Raw genomic sequence first — 23,506 nt, 5'->3', positions numbered from 1 at the left:
ATAGGTCTATCATAGTGACATGGCTCTTAATCAGTAGGGTTATATGTTTCCCAATATGATATCTTTTTTTAAAGAACATAATGTGGATTGGTTTTATTTGTTAGCTGTATGGGCAGCATTTTTGTGTATGTGATCCCTTTTCTTAAATTAGATTTGCTAGATACACATATTTTGCTCTCTTAGTATTTTTAGGACCTGACTAATACTGAAAACTTTAGGGTGATACTGATAAAAAGGAGTTAAAAATTTAGATACTGATACATTGGTCGATACTCTTTTTACAGATAGTATACATATTACAGAACTTAGAATGTATACAGAAATTCATGTTTTTTGCAATGATCGTTCAAAATTGGTTTACACTTGTGAATAAATACAGCAATATATCTGCAAAATTTGACCAATTCACCACTCTTTTATACTATGCTCAACAATCAAAGATTAGCTCAAGTCTAGTTGAATAATGTTTTAAAAATGTGTTTTCTTTTAGTGTTAATCACAGTGATGTTATGAAGTAATGTATGAACCTGACGTATGATAATATTTATCTCTACAGAGGAAACATCCATCGAAGACTGAGCAGTACAATATCACTGTGGCATCAACATCTCGACAGCGAAAGACCACAGCCACACCAAACAAGCTCTCAGCAAATACACAAGCCAAGTTACCAGACCTGATGTTGAGAGCTGCAAACAAACATGTTCCACAAGCAACTGTTGACAAGCTTGTCATCAATTTCATATGTGAGGGTCTACAGCCATTTGCAGTGGTAGAACAGCCATCTTTCAAAGAATTGGTTACCACATTACAACCTCAAGCCAAAGTCATCTCCAGACCCACTGTCCGTGCCAGAATCTGTGAAGCTGCTGATCACATGAAGATGACTTTGGTTGCAGCATTGGATAAAGTCAAATTTGTTGCTACCACTACTGATTGTTGGTCAGCTCATCAGAAAAGTTACCTTGGAGTCACATGCCATTGGATAGAGGAAGCGTCCCTGGAAAGAAGATCTGCAGCACTAGCATGCAAAAGATTGAGAGGGTCTCACACATTTGACATGCTTGCTGGTGCGCTTGATGATATCCATTGCCAATACAAGATTAGAGGCAAAGTTGTAAGAACCACAACTGATAGTGGATCCAACTTTGTCAAGGCCTTCCACATGTTTGGGGCACAAAATGATGCAGATGAAGCTGAAGATGAAGCAGACCCAGAAACTATTGACCTGACTGACCATAGGGACTACCATGAGGCAAGTGCAATTCTTGATGAAGACTCTGGGTTGGAGTATCAACTTCCGCCTCATCAGCGATGTGCATGTCACCTGCTAAACCTTGTGGCAACAACTGATGCTGCCCTAGCAGAGAGCATGAATGAAACCTACAAGAGGCTCTCCCGTGCAACCTTTGCAAAATGCCAGGCCATTTGGAACAAAACTGGCCGATCTCATTTGGCTAATGAAGTGGTAGAGGACAAGTGTGAGCTACAGATCATTCGTCCCAATGCAACACGATGGAATTCAACCTACCTTGCCATTGAAAGGATAATACGCATCATTGATGAGAAGGGGGAAGATGCCATCAGGAGCATTTGTGAGGAGTTCAAGGTGAAAATGTGAGTAAAATTGGACACCTACCAATATGGTTTCAAATTTTGTGAATTTTCCTTAATGGATGGTTAAAAACGTGAGCAGACTCTTAATATTAAATCAGAAGATCCCTATTATAGTCATGGTGGGTTTTGTTGTTGTGTCTTACAGGTTGAGTCCTGCAGAAGTTGCATTCCTAAGGGAGTACTGTACCACCATGAAGCCACTGGTGAAAGCTTCAAACATCCTTCAGTCTGAGTCCACTTCCTTTATGGGATGGCTCCTGCCAGTAATCCAACAACTACTGTCCAAACTTAGCAGGCCGGAGACATCAAGCAAGACATGCGTGCCACTCATCAGAGCCCTGCAAAATGGCCTTCAAAAGCGTTTTGGAGCGATGATGGAGGATCCAGAGTTGGCTGCAGCTGCAGTCCTCTTACCCAAGTTCAAGACTTCCTGGACTGACAGAGCAGATGTAATAGAGGCTGGTAAGGATTCATGTGATCCCATTTTTGTGTATTTTTACATTTGAACACATGCTTAAGTGAGTATTTCACCTAATACATTGTAAGTTATTGATGGTCTGTCCTGAATACTAAACAATCCTTTTTGAGAATTTGCCGATTTTAAATTTGTGTTCAGGAATAATCACTGAAATGTAAATAACAAAATTGTGTTATCTACTTGCAATTACAGCCTTGACATACATCAAACAACATCTTGAAACGACAGAGCATGAGAGTGAGGATCAGCAAAGAGAGTCATCTGATGAAGATGAATTCTTCTCCAGACCAATCTCCAGAAGGCTGCAAAGTGCAGTTGAGCTTGATGGTTATCTTGCTTGTGCCACAGACACCATGGAGCTGCTGCACTCCTTCTCAGCCATCAAAAACCTCTCTCTTAAACTAAACACAGCTCTGCCTGCTTCTGCTGCGTGTGAACGACTTTTTAGCTGTGCTGGTCTACTCTTCACTGCCAAACGAAGTCGGATTGCCTCTGTTAATTTAGAAAACCAGCTCTTGCTGAAACTGAACAAAAGGTTCAGAAAGTAAAGTGTGAAAGAAATGCTAAGACTTTAAGACACTTACCTGCCTGTTGTTCAGTGTATGGGGAAAAGTTTAAATGGTTCTACGCATGTTCAGAAACATTTGTCATTGTTTTAACAAACAAAATTCCTCCTTTTATATCTACATTTATTTACAAAACAAGTTACCTTTCTATACCTTGTTCATCTGAAAAATGTGCTTTGAACATAAATATTTATACTGGTGAATCGAGTTGAATGCCTGCTATTGACAACAGAATAAAACAGTCTGTTAAAAAGTAATTAATACTCTTAGTAGTTTTTGAGAACAGTACTTTGTACTTTTACTCAAGTATTTTTTTAACACCAGTACTTTTACTTGTAATTGAGTACAATTTAACCAGTGTAACAGTACTTGTACTTGAGTACAAATTTTGAGTACTCTTTCCACCTCTGGATTTACTATTCTAGCTGTCACTGTGAATTCTCAGTCTTTCTATAGCTTCAGTTTCCATAGTGAACTGGGTTACACATTTGCTTAACAAATGTAAGCCTGCTGGTTCAATTTCAGCAGAAAACAGAAATCCCTTTGAGTTGTATCAGGATGGGTGCCTGGTGTGTTTGCCAAATCAAACATGTATACTTACCTGCTGTTGTGACCCCTTGTGACAAGGGAACTGCTGAAAGTTATATATATATTAATCCAGTTTCTATTTTGTGTTTAATTCCCGCCGCATATTCCTAACTTTTCCTGGTTCCCCACATGAGTTAGTTTCAGTTTCTCCTTGTTTTATTTGGGGTTGTAGTTTTTTGCTTGTTTGAATGTCTTAATTGTCTGCACCTGTGTCTCATTCCCCAGGCTGTGCCTTATCCCTAATCAGCCATCTGTGTGCATAAAATATCCAGTCTACCCTATGTCCATTGTGAAGATGTCTATTATATTTCTTATGTCTGTGATCATCATCAGCTCCTTTTGGGCTTTGTTAAACTCTGAACTTTTGATCCTCCAACCTGCGTTTAGGGTCTAATCCCTATACGCTAAATAACATGATAGTATTTGTGGGGATGTGATGCAGATTGTCAGATTTCCTCCTCAGGTAATGAATCCTTCCAAAAAAATCCTGGCACCTAGCCTGTGCTGTAGCTTGATGCACACCTTACCACATGCCAAAGTAATACAGACAACAACTGATGGGTCTGACTGAACCTACAATTCTACCAGTTTAGGTGGATTTGTATTCGGTCCAGTTCTGAGGTCTTGTCTATCACTTGCATTTAGTAAAAGTAACTGTTCAGAATGTATTAGCTTTACATTTAACAGGAACACCTATTGATGGTGGAACAATGCAGATACACTAGCTCTCAAGTATAAATGCAAACAACATTGTTGGGATTCAATGAGGTATTATAAATTAAAGTTAGGCCATGTGCAAATCCATTCTACACGTTTTTTGAGTTATCCTGCTAATAAACAATCAGAAAAAGATCTCCTTGCAGAGGTAATGACAGAAGTAAATCTTTGTTTTTTCTTTATAAATCAAATGACAGTAATAACCAACAACGCCAAGGTCCAGGTTTGCTTGATTAGGTCCCGTAATTATCCAGGAGCCTCAGGGGGTTGTTATCCCAGCAGTCTCAGTCACCACACGGCATGCAGTAACAGAAAGCGCTGGTTTGTGGTGTCGGGGTCATGGGGTATTAAACATGTGGGCCTGCTTTCAGCATTTGACTGCAGACCCACACATTGTGTCACATTGCACTCATTTAAAAGGTCAAGACTTGTGAAACCCGGTGCCTCCTGCCCATCCTGACCCTTGGCCTGCTGTGGACACTTGTTCTGTTTTAGTCCCCAACAATAGAAGTCTTTCAGAGCAGGGTAACCTGTAGAACATCTGTTTCTCTGAGCAGAGTGAGGCTCAACTGTGACTGTAGATGCTACTTTACTAGAACCGTTTAGCTCCTGGAGCGCTGACAAGTTTTGTAAAAATGACTACCATTTCTTTAAATGTGATCCATATATGACATGTACATACAAGACTTTTGAATTCTTAACTTGATAGATGATATGATGGTCAACATAGAAAGGAAGGAAAACTTTAAGCAATGCTTTATCCTACTCTTCCAAATTATTACTACGTACATTATTCAGCCCTTACAAAGAACATGTTGGAGGGATAGGCTCCAGCGCCTGCGAACTAGATGAGCAGAAGAAAATGGATGGGTGTGTGGCTGGAAGAACACTCTAGAAACATTGACAGTTAGCCCGAAGCTCCACAACAAATACTCTAACACGGGGCCTCCAACTCCAGTCCTCGAGAGCTACTGTCCCTACTCCAACACAGCTGAATCAAATGGCTGAATTATCTCTTCAGCATGCCATGAAGTTTGGCAAAGGCCTGGTAACAAGCAATTCATTTGATTCAGGTGTGTTGGAACAAGGTCACATCTAAAAGCTGCAGGACAGTAGCTCTCGAGGACTAGAGCTGGAGACCCCTGCTCTAATATCTATGGATACTAGTGGATCCCTGTGACACACAAACCCCTCCACCACGATAAGGTAGCGATTCAAGGAGGGGTCCACATCGAAAGGAGCCAGCTGAGGTGGTTCGGGCATCTGACAAGGATGCCCCCTGGGCGCCTCCTGGGTGAGGAACGCCTTGGTATTCCCCCGGATAAGCTGGAGGAGGTGGCTGGGGAGAGGGAGGTCTGGGCCTCTTTGCTTAGGCTGCTGCCCCCGCGACCCGGCCCCGGACAAAGCGGATGAAGATGGATGGATGGATGGATGGGTTTGTTGCCATCCTGAGCGTAGGTCCCATTTCAAGGGCAGCCTAATGAGAGGCTTTACATTAGCATGAGTCTGGAGTTTTAACCATCGGTGGAAAATGATTAGCAGCTGACTGGTTTTGTGTCTGTTACTTCTATTCTAGTTAGCGCTTAACTGCGTATCCAGGCTGCTGCTACAGGCCTGTCGTGCATTATTTATGTCTTGCAGTGGCATTTTCATTGGTCCATTTAACGTTATGTGTTTACCTGTGACCCGTGACCCCCTCTTAAATGCACACCTGCTGAACATTGTCATACAGCGTTTTTGCAGCTTTATGAGCCGATGAGGACTGAGCTGCAGAAACCGACTGTCTAAAGAATTGTCTGCTTTCTGAGATACCGAGGCTCATGTGATACACAGCTTCTGTGCAAAGTTGCAAAATGTGTCGGTCTCTCTCAGCCAGCCCGAGCAAAGACTTTTGTGAGCATGCATTTACTCAAGAAATGACATTTATGATTATGCACTCAATGCAATCTTTAAATACATTTTCATTTGATCCAGATGTTTCTAAGTACTATGCTTAAGTAAGTACAGACCTGTAGCCTACAAATCTTTGGTTCTGTCATAATATTTTAGCAAATATTGGCATATATTTGATAGGGGATGCAGGTTGGTACACATGGAGAAAAATACTCTGTAATACATAAAATCATGATAAATGAAATGATACATTTTTCGTAATAGGTAAAGTGTAGCTGATGAGTAGTTGTATTAGTCCAACGATTTGGGTTGCCCCTGGAGAATCCGTGAACTCTGTATTTAAAAGTTATGCCCATCAGGTTGGACAAATGTTATTTTCTCACACGTGCTTTTCCAGACTCGAGATTTCACCCAGCAACAGCGCTCTGCAAATTATGTGCCATGCATATCCAGTTACACACACATGCGAGCCACTGTGCACTGCTCTTGTGACACCCTCGCAGCACCTCAGGCGCTGAGATGTTGGCAAGTAGTGATGAGCAACTCTGACAAAAAGTGCTGACATGTTTGCCTCTTTCCGCCTTTGTCTGACAAAAAAAAAAGTTGTTGTTTTTTTCCCCCCTTAAACAGTTGTGTTACTGTGGATTATTTATTCTTTTGGAGGGGATTTCTAATCCACTAACACGAGGGGCATGAAAAAAGTCAGTAGTGTTTTCTCTTCAGCAATTATGGCAGGGGGAACATGAAAAACCTGCAACTGGTTTTGCTTTGTCTCTTTCGTGCGTGGCAATTCAAGCCCATGGAGCAAGAACTGTCACAAATGATTTGAAACTTCTTAACTATTCTATATTTGCATGTTGCCATCAGTTTCATTGTCTTTTTTTTTATTAGACCAATAAAAAAGGACTGTAATATATTATAACTCAGCAGTTTGAGTAACACTGTTTCAATGAAAATCTCTCAGATAATATGTTCTCTGTGGGACACACACGGGTGTGTGTATTTGTAACGTGTTTTGTTTGCATGTGTGAAAGCAAGCATGATGTAATACCAGTGTTGCATGCCTGCTAAGTATAAGCATATTTTGGTATGGCAGTCCATATGGTAAGATGTTCCATGTGTTGGGAGTTGCAAACAGTATTTCATCAACTGAAACAATGCCTAGGTACTCTGATGTAATGGCACAATGATGCTAATCTAATTAGCTGCAATGATAGCACCAAGAGGGGAGATGGCTTACAATGACGTGCTAATGATACTTGCACAGATTGCCTCATGAGTAATCTTACTGGTTTTCCCCCTGACTAAGATCACGTTTTGATAAAGTGTGTGTGTGTGTGTGTGTGTGTGTGTGTGTGTGTGTGTGTGTGTGGTTTTGTTTCTCTTTCAGTCTTTTGACTGTAACCTTCATGGTTTTCTGGATATACTCTGCATTCCTGCTGGGTCAATTTTGGATGATGTTATATATGCAGTAAAAGTTTTACAAGGCTGATCCAAAATTTAATATGTAGGGGAAAAAAACCTCAGATATATTCAGAGGCTTTTCTAAACGTGCAAGCTGCTTTCTAACATCTTGCTTTATTCGTCTTGGTGTAATTAATGTACATTCACACCTGGGAGTTAAGCAGTAAAACTGAGCAGATCCAGAGTTTCATCTGGAGATTAAAGACCTCTCAACAAAACTGGAGGGTGTTATGCATCAGCAGACTTTTTATTTAAACTCGTATATTTTTTTTTCATCCCATATGGCTAGATTCCCCCAGTGACCGTCTAACCCAACGCCTCCAAGTAGAACTACTCCAAACAAAGTGAAGCTCTCACTTCGCCGCTTTGCCCTTCAACAAAGAGCCTCAAATGAGAACAATGATGCGAGAAATTGCGTTACAAAATTGGCTTCATAGTTTTGCACCAGTAGTTCCATGTTTTTGCTTGCTAAACTCACAAATTTCATGTTTATCACAAGTCACAAAACTGAACACACGGCTCAGCCTTGAAGAAACAACTAATACACAGGAAGGTTATCAAACATAACATTACACATTGTTTTTCTTCTTAATAGAACTGGTGGACTGTTTGAATCTGTAGGCATTGTAGGGTAAGCTAAAATGGGAAAATTACAACTAATTTTCCCCATTTCTATGAATGGGTGGATAGTTGATGTGCATTCTCTGAGGTCGAGTAAAATGTAAAGAACGTGCTAAAACACGCTGTGGATAGAATCTTTTCACCATGTTGGTGAGTCAGTGATTGAGCCATGATGATAAGGCAACACATTGCTGACAACAGTGGCCCTTTCAGCTTCTTTGCTTTTCTGTTAAAGGAAAGAACAGAAAGGAATGGGATGGTTGGTGGCAGTAAAATTGATAGTAGGTTGAATACGGGGCCCAGTGTGAAAGGGAACAGCTGGGGATGGATGGTAATCTCAATCTGATAATGCTCATGTGCCGCTCAACCAAGCATGGAAATGTAAAACACAGTCCGCCACTCCCTGTTTCCATATGTGGCTTTCATTGCCTTCCCTGCCTCTGTATGTTTGGCAGAGGTGTGCAGCAAAGTATGTAAAATATGCACAAACACACCCAGAATAAGAAGTTATGTTTTCGAACATGCAGATTCCACAATGCAACTCAAGCCGGCGAGGATCTTATGCAGCAGGTTTTCAGAAAAGGTTATTATTGGGAGCAGATTTATGGTCCGTTCTGTCTCTTGTTCTTTTCACCAGGTCAGACATTCCTGGATTGTGTTTCTGTGTCTGAGGGCAAATTTGTCTCTGAAAACCAATCTTTCATTGTGTGGAGTGACATGTCACATTCTTGTCACATTTATGCCACAAAAATAGACAGAACATGATACATCGTGTATACAGATGGATGTAACATCCCACCACTCAATTACAACTTTGTTTTTAACAAATTTCAGACACATTGGCAGATTTATAGAAATGGATTTTTGCAGTGCAGCTAATTTCAAAATTATTTCTGTCACAATTTGTCATTTAAAAACTTTTAGACATTAGATGCTGAACATGATTATACTCGGAGCAACCAAAAAAGTACCTTGTAAATTGTTGAATTATTAATGTAATGGATGCATGTTGACACGTTTTCCATGTAGAAAAGAAATCTGTGCAATAATCTGATCTCTTAGATTGTCATAGATGGTTTGGTCAATCTTTTTCTTGCTAGAAAGCTTAACACGAGGCAACAATGAAGGTACAGTGGTCCCTCGTTTATAGCGGGAGTTGCGTTCTAAAAATAACCTGCGATAGGTGAAATCCGCGAAGTAGCCAGCTTTATTTTTTACAATTATTATAGATGTTTTAAGGCTGTAAAACCCCTCACTACACACTTTATACACTTTTCTCAGACAGGCATGAACATTTTCACTTTTCTGTCTTAAACACTCTCAAAGTTCACACCTTCGTAGAAAAAAAAGTCCAGTATTATAGAATGAAACCAAAGATCAAACCCTGTTTTCAGGTCCAGAACATGGGATTAGAGCAGCTGCGAGAGAATCAATGGTACGGAAGTAGAGAAAGCAAGAAGAATGAGTTGGGTAAAGTTTGACTTACCTGACTGTTTTGTTTCGCTTAATGCACCTTATAGTCTGAAAAATATGTCAACTTTTACCTTTCTTTAGCATGTCCAGAAGTCCAAATTTTGTGCAATGGTTACAATCTTCCTCTGCCTTTTCAGTGCTACCACAGGTGCCTTTGACGGTGCAAAATATTTCATCATATTTTCATACTTCAGAGTCACACTGCTAGTGATCGAAGATTTATGTAAATGTGACAAGCTGAACACATTCTGTACTGTACTGGAGACACGGCACAGAGGAGACTGGTCTACAGCTGATCAGGATGTAGAACACAATGCACTGTTTTTATAAAAAAAAAAAAAAAACATGCAAAATTGCACAAAAAAAAAAATTAAATTCTGCGAAACAGTGAGGCCGCAAAAGGTGAACCGCGGTGTAGCGAGGGAACACTGTATACCTACAATTAATCCTGGTGAAACATCCATGACATCAGTTCAGCTTTAATTTTGGAACAATTGTTAAAACAGGACTAGAAGTTGACAGAAAAAATATTCAGTGTCAAAATATTTGCTAGGTTAGTGCCTCTGCAGTAACAGAAGTAACTAAGCATCTGACTCTCTTTGGAATAAAAATAGTCATTCATTAGCATGTGCAGCTAGCCATAAAAGCTTTATTTAACTCAAAAACTAATGGAAACGCTGTTGTGCATGTTGAGAAAATGTTTTTGGCACATGTGCCTAATTTGTTGTCCAGAGAGCAAAAGTAAAGCCAGAACTGGTGAACTAACAGTCAACAAGATGTGCTAACCACTAACTTTGTTCAAGAAACCTTTCTGATTCACCTCCTGCGTCTCTGGACACTCGTTCCTCTTGACTCAGTATAGCAGGAGCTTCTTCAGGCTGCAGGGTCTAGTATCTGCTATGTAACCTGGCTTCCTTTGTGTGCTTTTACATAAGTCACATGCTGCCAGAGCAGGCACAGGAAACAGTGGAAAAAGTTAGTCTCTCATACAAATTATGTTGTTTTAAAGTAAACTGGTTGCATACTAAACTGAGAGCAGACATCGCTCTAAATAATGATTCAAAAAATGTGTAATCTGTAAAAGTATCAAGGTCCAGAATTTCTTTTTTAAATATAGTGTATAGCTTCTGGTGTTCAGGGATACATTTTGCTGTGTGAGACCACACACCAGTGACACAGCACAGAAAAGGGCATCACAGCACATGGCCTTTCTCTCCACTAACCTTAAACAATACGACTGGTGTTATTCTAGACTTTTGTTATTATAAATGAATCCCACAGAAAAGCCAAAACTATGCTTAAACAATTCAGAACAAAATGCATTAGTCTGGCTCTAAATTCCCTACCCTGTCTATGGCACTCCACCCTAAACCCACTTGTTTCTACTCTTTTCAATATGATTACAAATGTACATAATTGCTCTGCAATTTTCTAAAACACCTGGGCAAGTAGCTAACATTACTCAAGACTGCTGCAATTGTTGGGGAGTCTTTTCAGCAGAAGATGAATGCACTTTTGGTGGTCTAGTGAGCTTTTTCAGTGGCAGAATGGTGTATGTGGGGCGAAAAGAAGAAATCACTATGTTCATTCTGATGAACTAACAGGTCAGCCCATGCAGAGCTGGAGGGAAATGAAGTGTTTTTGCAGTTGGTATCCTAACTCTGAAGGCACTCATTTGTTTGCCTTTTTTTATTTTATTTGCTGTCTCATCATTTTTCATTGGGGTAATTAAGCATCAAAACTCACGCAAAATTATCAGACTTTGGTGTAACTGGCTGTTTTAAAAAATAAAAAAAAAAGATAAATGGATAATCTGTAGAGAGAGCTGACTGTGAAAGCAAAGCAGCCGATTACATTACAGCCCTCACCTATGACCACGAGCTGTGTGACTGAAAGAATAAGACTGCTGATGCAAGCAGTGGAAATAAACATTCTCTGAAGGGTGTGTAGGCTCTCCCTTAGAGAAAGAGTGAGCAGCTTGGTCATTCAGGAGAGGCTTAGAATAGAGCTGCTACTCCGCCACAATGAAAGGAGCTAATTAAAGTGGTTCGGATATCTGTCTTGGATGCCTCCTAGGTGAAGTGAGGCAAATGGAAGGAGCCCCCAGGGCAGACCCAGGACACGCTAGACACTTTATGTCTCTCAGCTAGCTTCAGAACACCTTGGAAACATTGGAGTGGGTGGCTGGGGAGAGAGGAAGATCCAGGCATCTTTCACTGCTGCTCTGGTGACCAAATAAGCGACACAAAATTGATGGCTGAAGTAACCTTGTATGCTTGTATACCTTTAAAAAAAAAAAAAAAAGTCTTCTAATGAAAAGCTTCTGGACAGGATTATATTCATGATGTCCATTTTTGAATTAAAGAGCTAATAAATGCTTGCATGCATGAATGATTAAACTGTAAGACACAAATGAGTGGCTTCTAAATAAAAAAAAAACATTTCAGCACCCCAAAGATGGTTATAGTTTTTTGGCTTTGGATCAAATGAGTGCAGGAAAAACCCTGGAGTTAACCAATTCTAGTGTGATTTAAAGACATGCACAATTTAAAAGAACAGTTCTCCTAATGACTCTTGTTATGACTCTAACACTTGTGCTTCTTAACAGAAGCTGAGGCTGACCTTGGCTCAGAAATCAGTTTTAACTCATACCCACAGGGAATAACAAGCGTTTATCTTGAATGATGGGTGAGCACAAGGACTGTATAGATGAAGAGATGGGGAGGCTACTGAAGAGAAAAGCAGAAGAACATGTAGGCAATAGAAAAGGTTACTTGAACAATTGGGAGACGAAGAAACACAACAATACAGCCCAGTCAAAGTCAAGCTAATGTCAACATTGACACCCTTAAACCACTGTTAGTCATTAGGACTGGTAATGGAAATATCTGCTACAACATTCTCTGAAGAGTGTTCACCCACCAGGGCTACAGGGGAAAAAAGCTGTTTTTCTTTATCACGGTAAATGAAGCTGACTGCTCCTCAGTATTGTTTTAGGAGACCATGCATCTGCATCCTGCCGATGCGGTGCGAGAAACCATGTTGTCTTTCCTTGAAGTCAAGTTGGGCGTTCTCCCATCTCCTCCCTTAGGGAAACTGCCACAAAGAAATACGGCCAAGACCCTTCGTTCCCCTTTTGGCATTTATCAGATGTGTTTTAGTTCACTCTGGAGCAATCAAAGTTCATAAAACAACAAGGGTACATACATGTAAGATGAATAAATCTTGGCATAAAGAAGTGAAGACCTGTCACACAACGCCATTTTAGCTATTACTCCTAAAACACTGGCAAGCAGTTGAAATAGTTTTGTCTGCGTAGGTCCATGTTTGACTCATGCAGAGCAGGCTGTGCACAAGCATAAGTATGAACATTTGTGAGTGGATTTGATGAGGGACACAGCATGATCGCTTGAAGATGTTAAGGGATGTTGCACATAACAGAAGGCCCCTATATTTCGCGTGGCTCAGCCAGGACATGGACCACAAGGGGCAACATTTCACCCATGGGCTCCCTGTTTTCATGAGGGTTGTAGTGCCTTGTGTTAGTTAACAATGAATGTAGTTTTGAGTGTTTTGTATTGCAAAATGTAGTCGCAAAATTTCGTTCAAATTTAGCCTCATTAAGGAGGTCTGCTAATTTGGTCCTAGGTGTCTTCAGCCCTCTGAAATAGCTAGGTACAGTCTGAGTTTGTTTTACCTTATATTACCAGTTTGTTATCAGTTCCTGATCCCTTGGTTTTCAGAAAATTCCTTGCAAGTTAACAATTTACTGGTAACTTCAGCGTCACACCTCTTGTCACGCTTTGGACATTATCAGAATTTCAGGAGCAGGACCACGCCTTCAAACACGCCTCTTCTGGGTCTTATCTACATATAACCCCCAGTTCTACAAGCTGTTCTCGTTTTTGTGCTCCACTCTCCTGCCCCTTTTTTTCAATTCTTTCACTTCTTCACTTCTCATTAGTACATGGGGATCTGGCAGGCCTGGGAGCCACCGCCAGTCCCCATCAAGGCCTTCCCCAAACCGCAGCTTATCTATGATTAAGCCATTCGCCTTTATCTACTAAAAACACTACCAAACCTAAAAGGGGGACATGGGCCAAGCTGGTAAACCTTTAGCTGGAAATAAGAAATATTACAAAGCAACAAGATCTTCAAGTTCAACGAAAATTGTTTACTGAGTGACGTGGAAAAACAAAAATGAAATCATTAAATCAAACAGTCGCTTGCGGTATCAAAATAATTTTTCTGGGCAGAAAAACAAAGCTAGTCCAAGCTGCACTAACCCACATTCTCTTTTGCTCCATTCCTTGGCCATAGATGGCGGATGGGTTATCCTCGCCATCCCTCACAAGTGTCCTAGTTGATGCTAGCCACATCCAACCGTACGCAATTCCATCTCACTCGGGTCCCTCGTGCCTTCACTCTTTCCTCTCTCTCATCTCCTTGCGGCCTGCTCTCTGCTTCCTCTTCCACGTGACCTCTTCCTCCAAAATAAAAGCACCTTAACAACAAACTTAATTCCTCTGTATGGATATACAAAAATGAACAAATGGAACTAGTCATATATACATTTACATTAGAAATAAAACTGAGGTCCTCTAAACATCTCTGGGCTACACAGGTAATTTCATTGTTGTCTTTCTCTCAGTCTCAGCCCTGGGATTGTTTAGTGATTTCTAGTGAAATTAATACTGCATGCTGCCTGCAGCCCAATGCTCAGCAACCCTTCCCAGACAAAATAAAAACTATACCTGGTTTAAAGCTGGCTGAGCTCCCTTTCTAGCTCATCTCCTTGTGGAGTTTTGCACTATCTATAAAGCAGGTGGTGTTGCTGATGGTGATGACGTAGTTAAATGCTTCGTTCAAAGTCCCATTCTGACCACTCATACATACGGTGAGAAAAATGTATCTTTGTGTGGCCAAAAATGCCTGCCTTTTCAATGCACTGTGAGCTACATGATGTAGTCACAACCTTTATGGATAGTCTAAACCAGAGGTTCGCGAATGGTGTGGCAAGGCTCACATGGCTTGAGCCAACTCCTAGGTGTGCCTGGATTTTACTAACAAAAGATGAAATGAACATGTGAATTTCCTGTATTTGTACACATCAAGTGCCCTGACTCATAGTGAGGAGATAAACAGATCAGTTTCCTGTGTAGGGAAGACAACAAAACAACCACTGAAATGAAAAATGAGAAGAAATGAATGAATTCTGCCTCATGACTTCAGCTGGACTGGGATGTCAGTGGCCTTCAGGAGGGTGGGCAAAAACATTTTGAAGAATACTGTCCGAAATCTTGGAACTAATGGCAACAATACTGTGAATGCAAAAAATAGTAATAATAAAGAAATAATATTAGGAGCACACTCCTGGTTAGGCTTGGGCACTCTTTAATTCGAAATGTTTTGTTTTCTCTCTCTTTCCCTCTACATGGTAGCTGGAGACCCAGGTCTCATCACCACTGATGATTGTGGACATGAAGTTTGATCAGTTCAACACAAAAGCTGATGTCTGTGTTCTGTGCAGATTTGTGCAGAATCACTGAAAGCACTGCAGAGTTCTAGGAGAAGAAAACCTTGGAGGGGATGGCTGCCAATTTATAATAGGGAAAACAAATTTGAAAAAAGTTACCTATGGATTCTACCTTTATCTTTCCAACAACTGTAGGTATTCAACTTCAGCTGTGCTAGATATGCAAAAATAAGATAATAGGTAGTATAATGAATTCTTTATTTCATTTCAGAGCAGATTGCTCGTACAAACTGCAAATTCTTGAAAAGAAGCCAAAAAGGCATAGCCGTGTGTCATTAGAAAAAACAAGCAGTAAATAAGATTTAGGGCTGACATCTTTGAGTGTGAATTAGACTTGGCATCTGCGCTGAAAGAAAGAAGAAGCCTCCTGATTGCTCGGCTCACTGTGTGCACAAGGACACATTGTGCATACCAGACTGAGAGCAAATCAAGAGATGGAGCAAAGATAAACAGGTGGAGACAGGATTGCCATTATCTAGCAGTGACGAAGGTTTGGGTGTGCATAAGACAACTTGCATTGTGATCAGCACAAATGTTAATGCAGAGCTACTCTTAAAGTGTCAGCTTTTGTTCAAAAATGAGCTGCCAAAGCCTGAATTCCTTGTGCCCAGATGACGCCTTGAAGGACAAGAAAAGCCACAGTGATTCATAGGTTTACAGTTTGGGCAATGTGACTCAAAAAGGGCTATTGTTTGACATTTATGCTCACCACAATGTGGCAATAGAGCCTGACAAAGCAAATGGCAAATGCCATGGCTACGGTTTGCTCATTAAGGCAATGTCAAGGCATTGCTTTTCTTTAGGAACTACAGCACAAAGGACTAATGAACACAATGAGGCCTAGTTCTACAAAGTTGCACAAAATTTGCAAATGTTGTTAAAGAGAGAGCGTTGCGATAAGCTGACCTCCAAAATGTCCCTCACACTGAAGGGTCCCTTGATGTTTTTGTGTTCAGCTGGTGGTGTGGCAATGTGGAACCAGCCTGCAAGAATTAACGAGCTCTAACCAAGGGAGGGGTGCAAGAAAAGAAAGCTTAGGCAAAGCAGGGCAGCGACAAATTCGAACATTCTGTATGTCATCCACGGCTGTTAAGTGGGGACCACGTTCAGACACAGTGGACTCGCTCTTGTGACTTCTGCGAAACACTGATGATGTTTTGTTGTTACATTTAAAGTTTGAATTGCTGTGGTGAGGGCATGGCTATGTAGGCCTTCAGATCCACCCGTCTGTGTTAATAGACTTCCCACTCATTTGGGAAGCATTTTAACATTGCCAACTCAAGAGAGGAAGAAAAGGTCTCCTGCAAGAAAGTCTGGCACCAACTTGGAATCAGTAATTGTCACCACTAGTTTATAATATCCTCTAACAAAAGCTAAAGCCCATATATTCTGCTTTATTAAACAACCCTATATAAAAGGAAGGGTGTGTGACTTTTGAACAAACACCAGCAATGTTCAAAATGTGTTTCTTGTACTTTTGTTATATAATTGGCCCATTCACTATAAGAGAGATCCATTGTTTCTACAGGCTGAAATGTTTGTCTTTGAAATACAAAATGAAACATAGCATCAGTCGAGGTCAGTAAATACAAGTTAATGATTCAAATGACCACTTCACAATTTTCACTGTAGCCAGCCTACATTTGCTGAACAACTGCAAGCCACTTTGTAACCCACCATCAGCTCCTCTTTTACATGCGGTTTGTCTGTTGTCATTAACGCTTGCTGCATTCTGTATGGGGGTCTTGCTGCTGCTCTTCTAGCCTCTGGATTTGTTCTAGGGTGGAGCCATATCACCAAATATTAATTAGGGCAGATGGACATAGCAACCTTCTTCTTTTTACTATAGTGGTCATGACTGAAATGTATTTTTATCTCAGAGTTGCTACTTTTTTCCCTTTTCTCCAGCTGTTCGTGTAATGCACTGCTCCCATCATGATGCAAAATACAGATGTGCTCACTTTACTGTCTCTTTCTTCTCTCTCCTTAGGATTGAGATCCCAAGCAATATTTCCCAGACTACTTTTAAAATGTAATACGTGTAGCGTCAACGTCCACTCTGATTCTTCCCATTTTTCAAAACTTGTCAACCTGCTTTACATAGGTGTCACGTGATTGACTGTGGATTTCGCATTGTTGAGTCACTGGACATAACTTCAATGAGGGAGAGGACACGCTCATAAAGCTTTTACAAGAAACAGATTTTAGCATGAGGCATTTTGTCTGTTTCTGCTGGTTGCTCCATCACTGGATCTTTCAAAAAGGCCTGCTGCATGTGACAGAACATCAAGCTCCTGACAGATTGCTGGCTTCAAATAACAAGGAGTCATTTTTGGTCTGCTAAGGGTAAAATCCCAAGTAGATGAGAGCAAATTGAAGTAAATGATACATAAAGGCTGTCTTTCCCAGTCTCTCTAGAACCAAAGATTCCTTTTCTTTTAAGACAGCAACAATAAAAAGCCAAATGCATCAGCCTGTTAATGGGATACGTCTCTGGTGGGGGTTTGATGCAAACATTCTGACATACAGTAGAAACATTTGAACAGCATCTTGAGTGGAGAGCCTTTGGGACCAGCTGCAAATCAGATTAATTGTGTGGAGATGTTTGTTAGGCGTCACTGTGCAAATTTAAACTCCATAAACTAAACTCCAAAACATTAAACTAAATAAAGAGGACAGTCTTCAAAACATACAAATAGAAACACACTATGTAATGTTCCCTTGAGACAAAGTATCATAAACATTTCAACCAAATAGTCTGAGTCTGACTTTTTTCTATCTACGGTTATTGCCACTATATAATTCTAGTGAATATTTCCAAGTGAAAGAAAGCTAAAATGCTAAGTAAGAAAATCATCATTCAGAGACTGTTTTTTTTTTTTATTTATCTCTTTCAAAAAATTATAATGTCATAGTAAAGTTTATTTTTGGCGCTTTTTTGGTGCAATTTATTATCACTTCATTTTATCCTAATAGATCATTTATGTTGACATTTTGGCATAATCAGAATATAAATTCTTTAGTTGTGGACCAAAATCCTGTCAGAATGACACTAATACTCAAGTTCCCGAATGCTGCAAAACCTGTGTGCATTACATTGTGATTCCACAAGTACCTACAGACTACACAGACAACTGAAAAAGTATATATATATATTTTTAAGCAAGCATTAAGTTTTCTTGATGGTAGAGAGACAGGTTTTGTGCAGGTATATTTGGAAAGAGGTGTTGAGTTGTTAAAGATTCTGGCATACTAAACTAAGTATTTTGTATATATTAATTATGTTTTCTTTGTTTTGTTTTGTTTTTAAACCTACTTTAAGGTGTTTCTAGTGCAGTAGTAGGAGTAGGTCATGGATATTTGGTACTGATTTCTTAATAACTGGACTTATTATTATACTAGCTATTATTTTAGGTTATTATACAATAATATACCACAGTTTATTTTTAACTAATCCGACATCTCATTTAAAGCATAGTTTAAAAGATAAAACATCTGATTTTCTAAATTATAAGTTTTTTTTGACCAATAAATCATTAAGTTGACCCTGAAGACCTAAGCCAAATTTTAATGGATTGCTTATTATTCTAAGTTTATTAGAATTCATTAAAATCTTTTTGAGCTTTCCTATTTACAGGCACAATGACAGGCTAACGCATATGTATTTGCATGACAATAATGTATATATTACTTTTATTTTGGCTTCATTGTATAAGACAAAGTAATCAGCGGTCAGTCTGTCTGTATGTATGATCAACACTTATTTATACATTATTTCCACTTATCTCTACAATTTTGTTGTGCATGTGCAATGACAATAAAATGCTATGCTATTCTAGATATGCATGACAGCATATTCTAGTGATTCCAACAGGCCAATGTACTACATTGTTTGCACATAAATATTGCTGAACAATTTTAATGTAAACATCGTGTCAACAACATATGTAAAGTACAGGCAATGTTGCCATTGATTTTGAAATCAGCTCTACAAATAAAATATGATTTGTAAGAATCTGTGACATAAAAATAATTCTCAAAAGGTAAACAGATGTTGCTAATCATAGTACCTTCTGCACTTTATGCAAGAAGTTTCATTCAGGGATATCAAAACAAATTCTTCATGTTTTGGTGTATAAAGATATGCCTTTTAGATCTTTTTTTTTTTTTTTTTTTTTTTTACAGAAAATGTAACCATTATCTTCCACTAAGTGTGAAATGTAGAGACACAAGAGATTTCCAGTTAGCTTTACATTTTCAGGTTATTAAATGATGTTGATAATTCATTCAAACCTGTGGAAGCACAATTATGAGATTTAAGCAGTTAATGTTGTTTGCTATCTATACGCTGTGTGTTTTTGCTGAATCCATGTCCTGTCTTTTAAACAGTACATCCTATTCATTAGGGACCACCTGGTGTATGTATTAAAGTCCTGGAAACCCACATTTGACTTTCTCATTTTAGGGAGGTAGTGTTTGTGGGCCAAGTAAGTTTTAAATAGATGCTGTTTTTATGATGTTATTTCTTTGGCAAAATGAGCACCAATTACTTATCTGGACGGGTTGGATTTTAACAGGCTTTCCAGCCCTCCCTTCACTGCCTTGTAAACCATGTCCTGTCCTTTTTAGAATATTATGTGGTTTTGCTGGCATTAATGAGTTACTTCCTTTGGCTTGTTATATAATGAAGTCACCTTCATAAACAGTGTTGCTTGATGGAGGTTTGAGGGGGGGGAAATATGCAAACATTTATTAAAAAGAGACCTCCAACATAGTGCATTGCTATTGTCACTCTCCCATAACGGATCATTTTGTTGGTTAATTGAAGTCAGGAGTCCAAGGCTGATAAAAATGAAAGCTTTATTATTTGATATCTTATCAGAATTGTACAGAGTCTCATGAGTACATGTAGTAATAATGAAGTATAACAGCACTAATAAGTTTCATTGCAATTATTCCAACTTCACATCAACTGGACCCCATATGTGAATCTAATACAATCATTTAGATATATATCCCACTGAAGTAATTTGACTCAGTGGTTAATCTTTGGTGGCCATTGCTACAAATTATCAGAGTGTTTTGGGTTGTTTTTCTTTTTCTTTTTTTTCTTTCTTTCTTTTGGGGTCAGTTTACAGCAGTCAGCTATATCCACGATACCTCTACAGCTAGTTTTCTAGCTTCCTAAACATCTTATCTGTATGCAGTCCTAAAGACCACACACTGGTGTAGGCACTGGTGTGGAATTGGGTAAACCCTGGACCAGGATGCAACTCTGACTATCCTAGGCCACTATATCCTGGCTCAATCTGTGTAAGCTATAAAGACTGGTTTTAAATTCAGCCTGAGGTGGGAGCAGAGTTGGGGGTACTTTTTTGAGTAACATTTACGCAACATTGCCATATTACACATTACTAATGCAATATGTTGCAGAATTTTGAACACAATTGAAAACCAGCCCAAAGACACTTTAAAGCCATTGTGACTGTAGAAACATACACTCTGCTTTAACATCGCTCACACTGTTTTGTTTTTTTGTTTTTTTGTCCAGCCACAGTGTGCAGACAATGCAATTAAGATAAGATAAGATAGAACTTTATTAATCCCTCGGGTGGGTTCCTCTGGGAAATTCGATTTCCAAAAAAGCACAGCACCGACAGAAGTTACACCAAAAAAGCACAGCACCGACAGAAGTTACATTAAATTAATTACGTAATTGTAACTGTAATGCCATTACTAATTTTAGTACAGTAATTCATTATATTACTGTGTTACTGAAAAATGTTATGTGATTACAGCAACACATTACCTTGGAATGTGTTATGGTGGAGATTGGATGGGAGTTATCCAGGTTATCAAGCACAAAAATTTAGGACTCATAAACAGGTGCCATGGATATGAGCTTAAAAAACCCTGTACATCAACCATTGCACATAACACAAGGCATGCTACACAGTGAGTTAGCTCAGATTTTCAAATAAATCTCATTTTATCAATCAAGCTTATCAAAAGTATGAAAACATTTCATGCACTCACTCAGTGAAGCTGAAAGCTGTCTGCAGCAATGTGAGTATTTGACACCACTTTATTGCATTGACTTGGCATATTTTACATAGAGAAACGTGAGCATTTGTGCGTATCACATAAGTGCAAGCTAGGATCCTCATGTTTTAGTGGTTATCAAGAGGCTTGGAATCAGCTAATTTCTGCCTGCTCTGAATGGGGTGATTGAAAACCATCAAAGCACCAAAGTTGTTGTTGTTGTTGTTGTTTTGATTTATTTTACTAATTCTGTTGCCTCCCAACATTCTCAACATGTAGAACTAGCAAATGTAGTGTCTGTGACTGGTCGGAAAATTTTAGCATATTACCAAATCCTACTGAGCACACATTTCTATGCACTTCAGTGACAGCCCCTCACTAAATCATCCACAAAGAATACCCTTTTTCTGGGTTTCCTCAAACGTTCACATCTGTGGTTCTAAAATGCATTCATCTTTCTATAACTGAGCTCTGTTACTTATTGACATTTCCCCAAACATACTTGACTTGGAGAAATGGAAAAACAGTCAAGCTGAAATGAGTCAAAGGGCCTTTGGGCCAGCGGGGCACCATGTGACCTGCAGCTCTATCAGTGACCACTACAGCAAAATGTAGTCACAAAGAAATGTAAAATCTGTTTCCTGAAAATATGAGGTACATCAGGCTTTGGTATCTTTTTTTTGTAATGTAAAACTGACCTTTCCTTGGCAGAATGTGTGCAGGAAGTAGGGTATTTGTTTTGAAATGCGAATTCTGCCAAGAACACAGTGCGCGTTTTTTATGGCCCTTGTGAGAGCTCTTAGCTGCATTCTAAGCACATCATTATTTAATATGTCATGAAATATTGCTAGATTGCTCAAATATGTTCCCAAGATTGAACCAAGTGCTGTTCCTGAGAAGCACCTGTTGCTTGTACCTCTATTCCATTTGGGTTCCAGGAACAGAGTATTTACAGCTTTATAGATTTGGGTGTGGTTATGAGTCCCACTTGGAGCAGGCAGCAATGAAAATATGAGTATGCATACATGCATTTCCATGTGAACATTTTAGTGAGGATGTCAGAAGGTTGTCGGAAGACTGCACTAGGGAACAAGGTCATGAATGTTTAGTGCAAACACATGAGGACAAGACTTATGCACTCACTTATGCACTCATCAGAGACACAGAATACTTTATTGCATAGCTGGTGTTGCACAAGAAGGCAATTAATTCCCTTTTTGGTTTGTTAAAAAGTTCAGGGAGTACGTGAATGTGTGTAATATATATTGAGCTGACCTCCAAATATGAATGCAGTTTGTCAGACAAAGCAAAAGGCCCTTGAACATTTGAAGTCAACCAGTTCGTGCAGTTTGGGTTAGTTTATGTGTAAGCTTAAGTTTGAAAAATGACGAGGCAAACCTCAAGAATAATCCAAGGTCCTCTATTCAAGTTAAAAAAGCAAACAGTAAGAACACATCGTTCAGGTCTTTTAATACTCAGTTGAGCACACAAGACAGAGCACTGCTTGGGTATTCCTAACACCCTTTAGTAACCATACTTTACCAAGAATCACACTGTATATGGATTTTTGGATTTTTTTGGAGGTTCAAATTAGTTAGAGAAACATATAATAGAGTTACACATTGAGTAGTTTTTGTTGCAAGAGATGGAATAAGCCAAAACAGCTTAGATTCTTATTTCACATGTGGTTTTTAAGGGGATTTTTACTGGCATTACAGAACTAAAGATGACTGAGATGGCTGAGGATAGCATTCAGGAGCCTGTTTTTGATTTCTGTGAACCAGTAACATGGATGTTAATCATGTAGGAGAAACTGTAAGATGTAACTTTTGCTAGGTGAGGAGGTATTTGGAACGTTGAGCTGCATTGTAAGCGTAATTCTAAGATCTTTACTTCACGTTGTTTTCAGTCACTGTAGGTTGGCGCAAGTCCAGAATGTGACTTAATCTGTTTTGGTGTTGTCTAACTTAATGTTAATTTTCAATGCAAAGTAAGTAAACATGTAGTTAACATGCAAGTAAAGTCTTAATAGAGTAAACAGTGTGCCTGGTATATATGAAGGACTATTTCAGTACAATAGCTCGTCATTTTGCTTGTTAGAGAACAAAGATTGCTACAAAGCAAGAAAATATGACTCCTGATGACTGTAAACACCTGTTTGCTAAAAGTTCAGTGCATGATTGAACAAATGTCTTTGACTCAGTAACTGACAAATAAAACTTCATCTCCCAAAGCAGAAAGCATTTAAGCTGTGATTCACAGTCACATTATTTCTTCACTATAAACATGTTAAACTAATTAAAAATTTATTCTTCATCACATTAACCCTCTCCAGGCAGACGTTGCATATTTGCAACAGTTAAAAACTAACAACCTGATTACCCCACATACATGTTTTTTTTACTCAGAAGTATCACTGCAGGACTTGGTTGTGCATTAGCAACAAAAAACTTGATTTGGGCCTGAGAGGGTTAAAATATGCATTTGAACAGTGATGCAACTGCTTAATTT

At 39.3% G+C, this 23,506-nt stretch overlaps 1 protein-coding gene across 1 annotated transcript; it reads left to right on the top strand.

The window, feature by feature from the left end:
- Positions 1–1,293: 1,293 nt before the first annotated feature.
- Positions 1,294–3,612, top strand: LOC143413078 (uncharacterized). Its single transcript, XM_076875276.1, has 3 exons — positions 1,294–1,617; positions 1,763–2,079; positions 2,288–3,612. The coding sequence occupies exons 1-3, from the start codon at positions 1,373–1,375 to the stop codon at positions 2,641–2,643; spliced, it is 918 nt and encodes a 305-aa protein (XP_076731391.1). The 5' UTR covers positions 1,294–1,372; the 3' UTR covers positions 2,644–3,612.
- The last annotated feature ends 19,894 nt before the right edge of the window (positions 3,613–23,506 follow it).

The sequence above is a fragment of the Maylandia zebra genome, linkage group LG16, assembly GCF_041146795.1.
Source record: "Maylandia zebra isolate NMK-2024a linkage group LG16, Mzebra_GT3a, whole genome shotgun sequence".
Classification (NCBI taxonomy): domain Eukaryota; kingdom Metazoa; phylum Chordata; class Actinopteri; order Cichliformes; family Cichlidae; genus Maylandia; species Maylandia zebra.
Note: the sequence above shows the minus strand (reverse complement) of the source record. Positions and strands in the feature narration are given on the sequence as shown.

Bases quoted from the DNA above. Each gene is read 5' to 3' on its own strand.
- LOC143413078 (XM_076875276.1), top strand. From the start codon at position 1,373: ATGAATGAAACCTACAAGAGGCTCTCCCGTGCAACCTTTGCAAAATGC. The intron at 1,618-1,762 runs GTGAGTAAAATT...TGTGTCTTACAG, and splicing joins GAGGAGTTCAAGGTGAAAAT to GTTGAGTCCTGCAGAAGTTG. The intron at 2,080-2,287 runs GTAAGGATTCAT...TTGCAATTACAG, and splicing joins AGCAGATGTAATAGAGGCTG to CCTTGACATACATCAAACAA.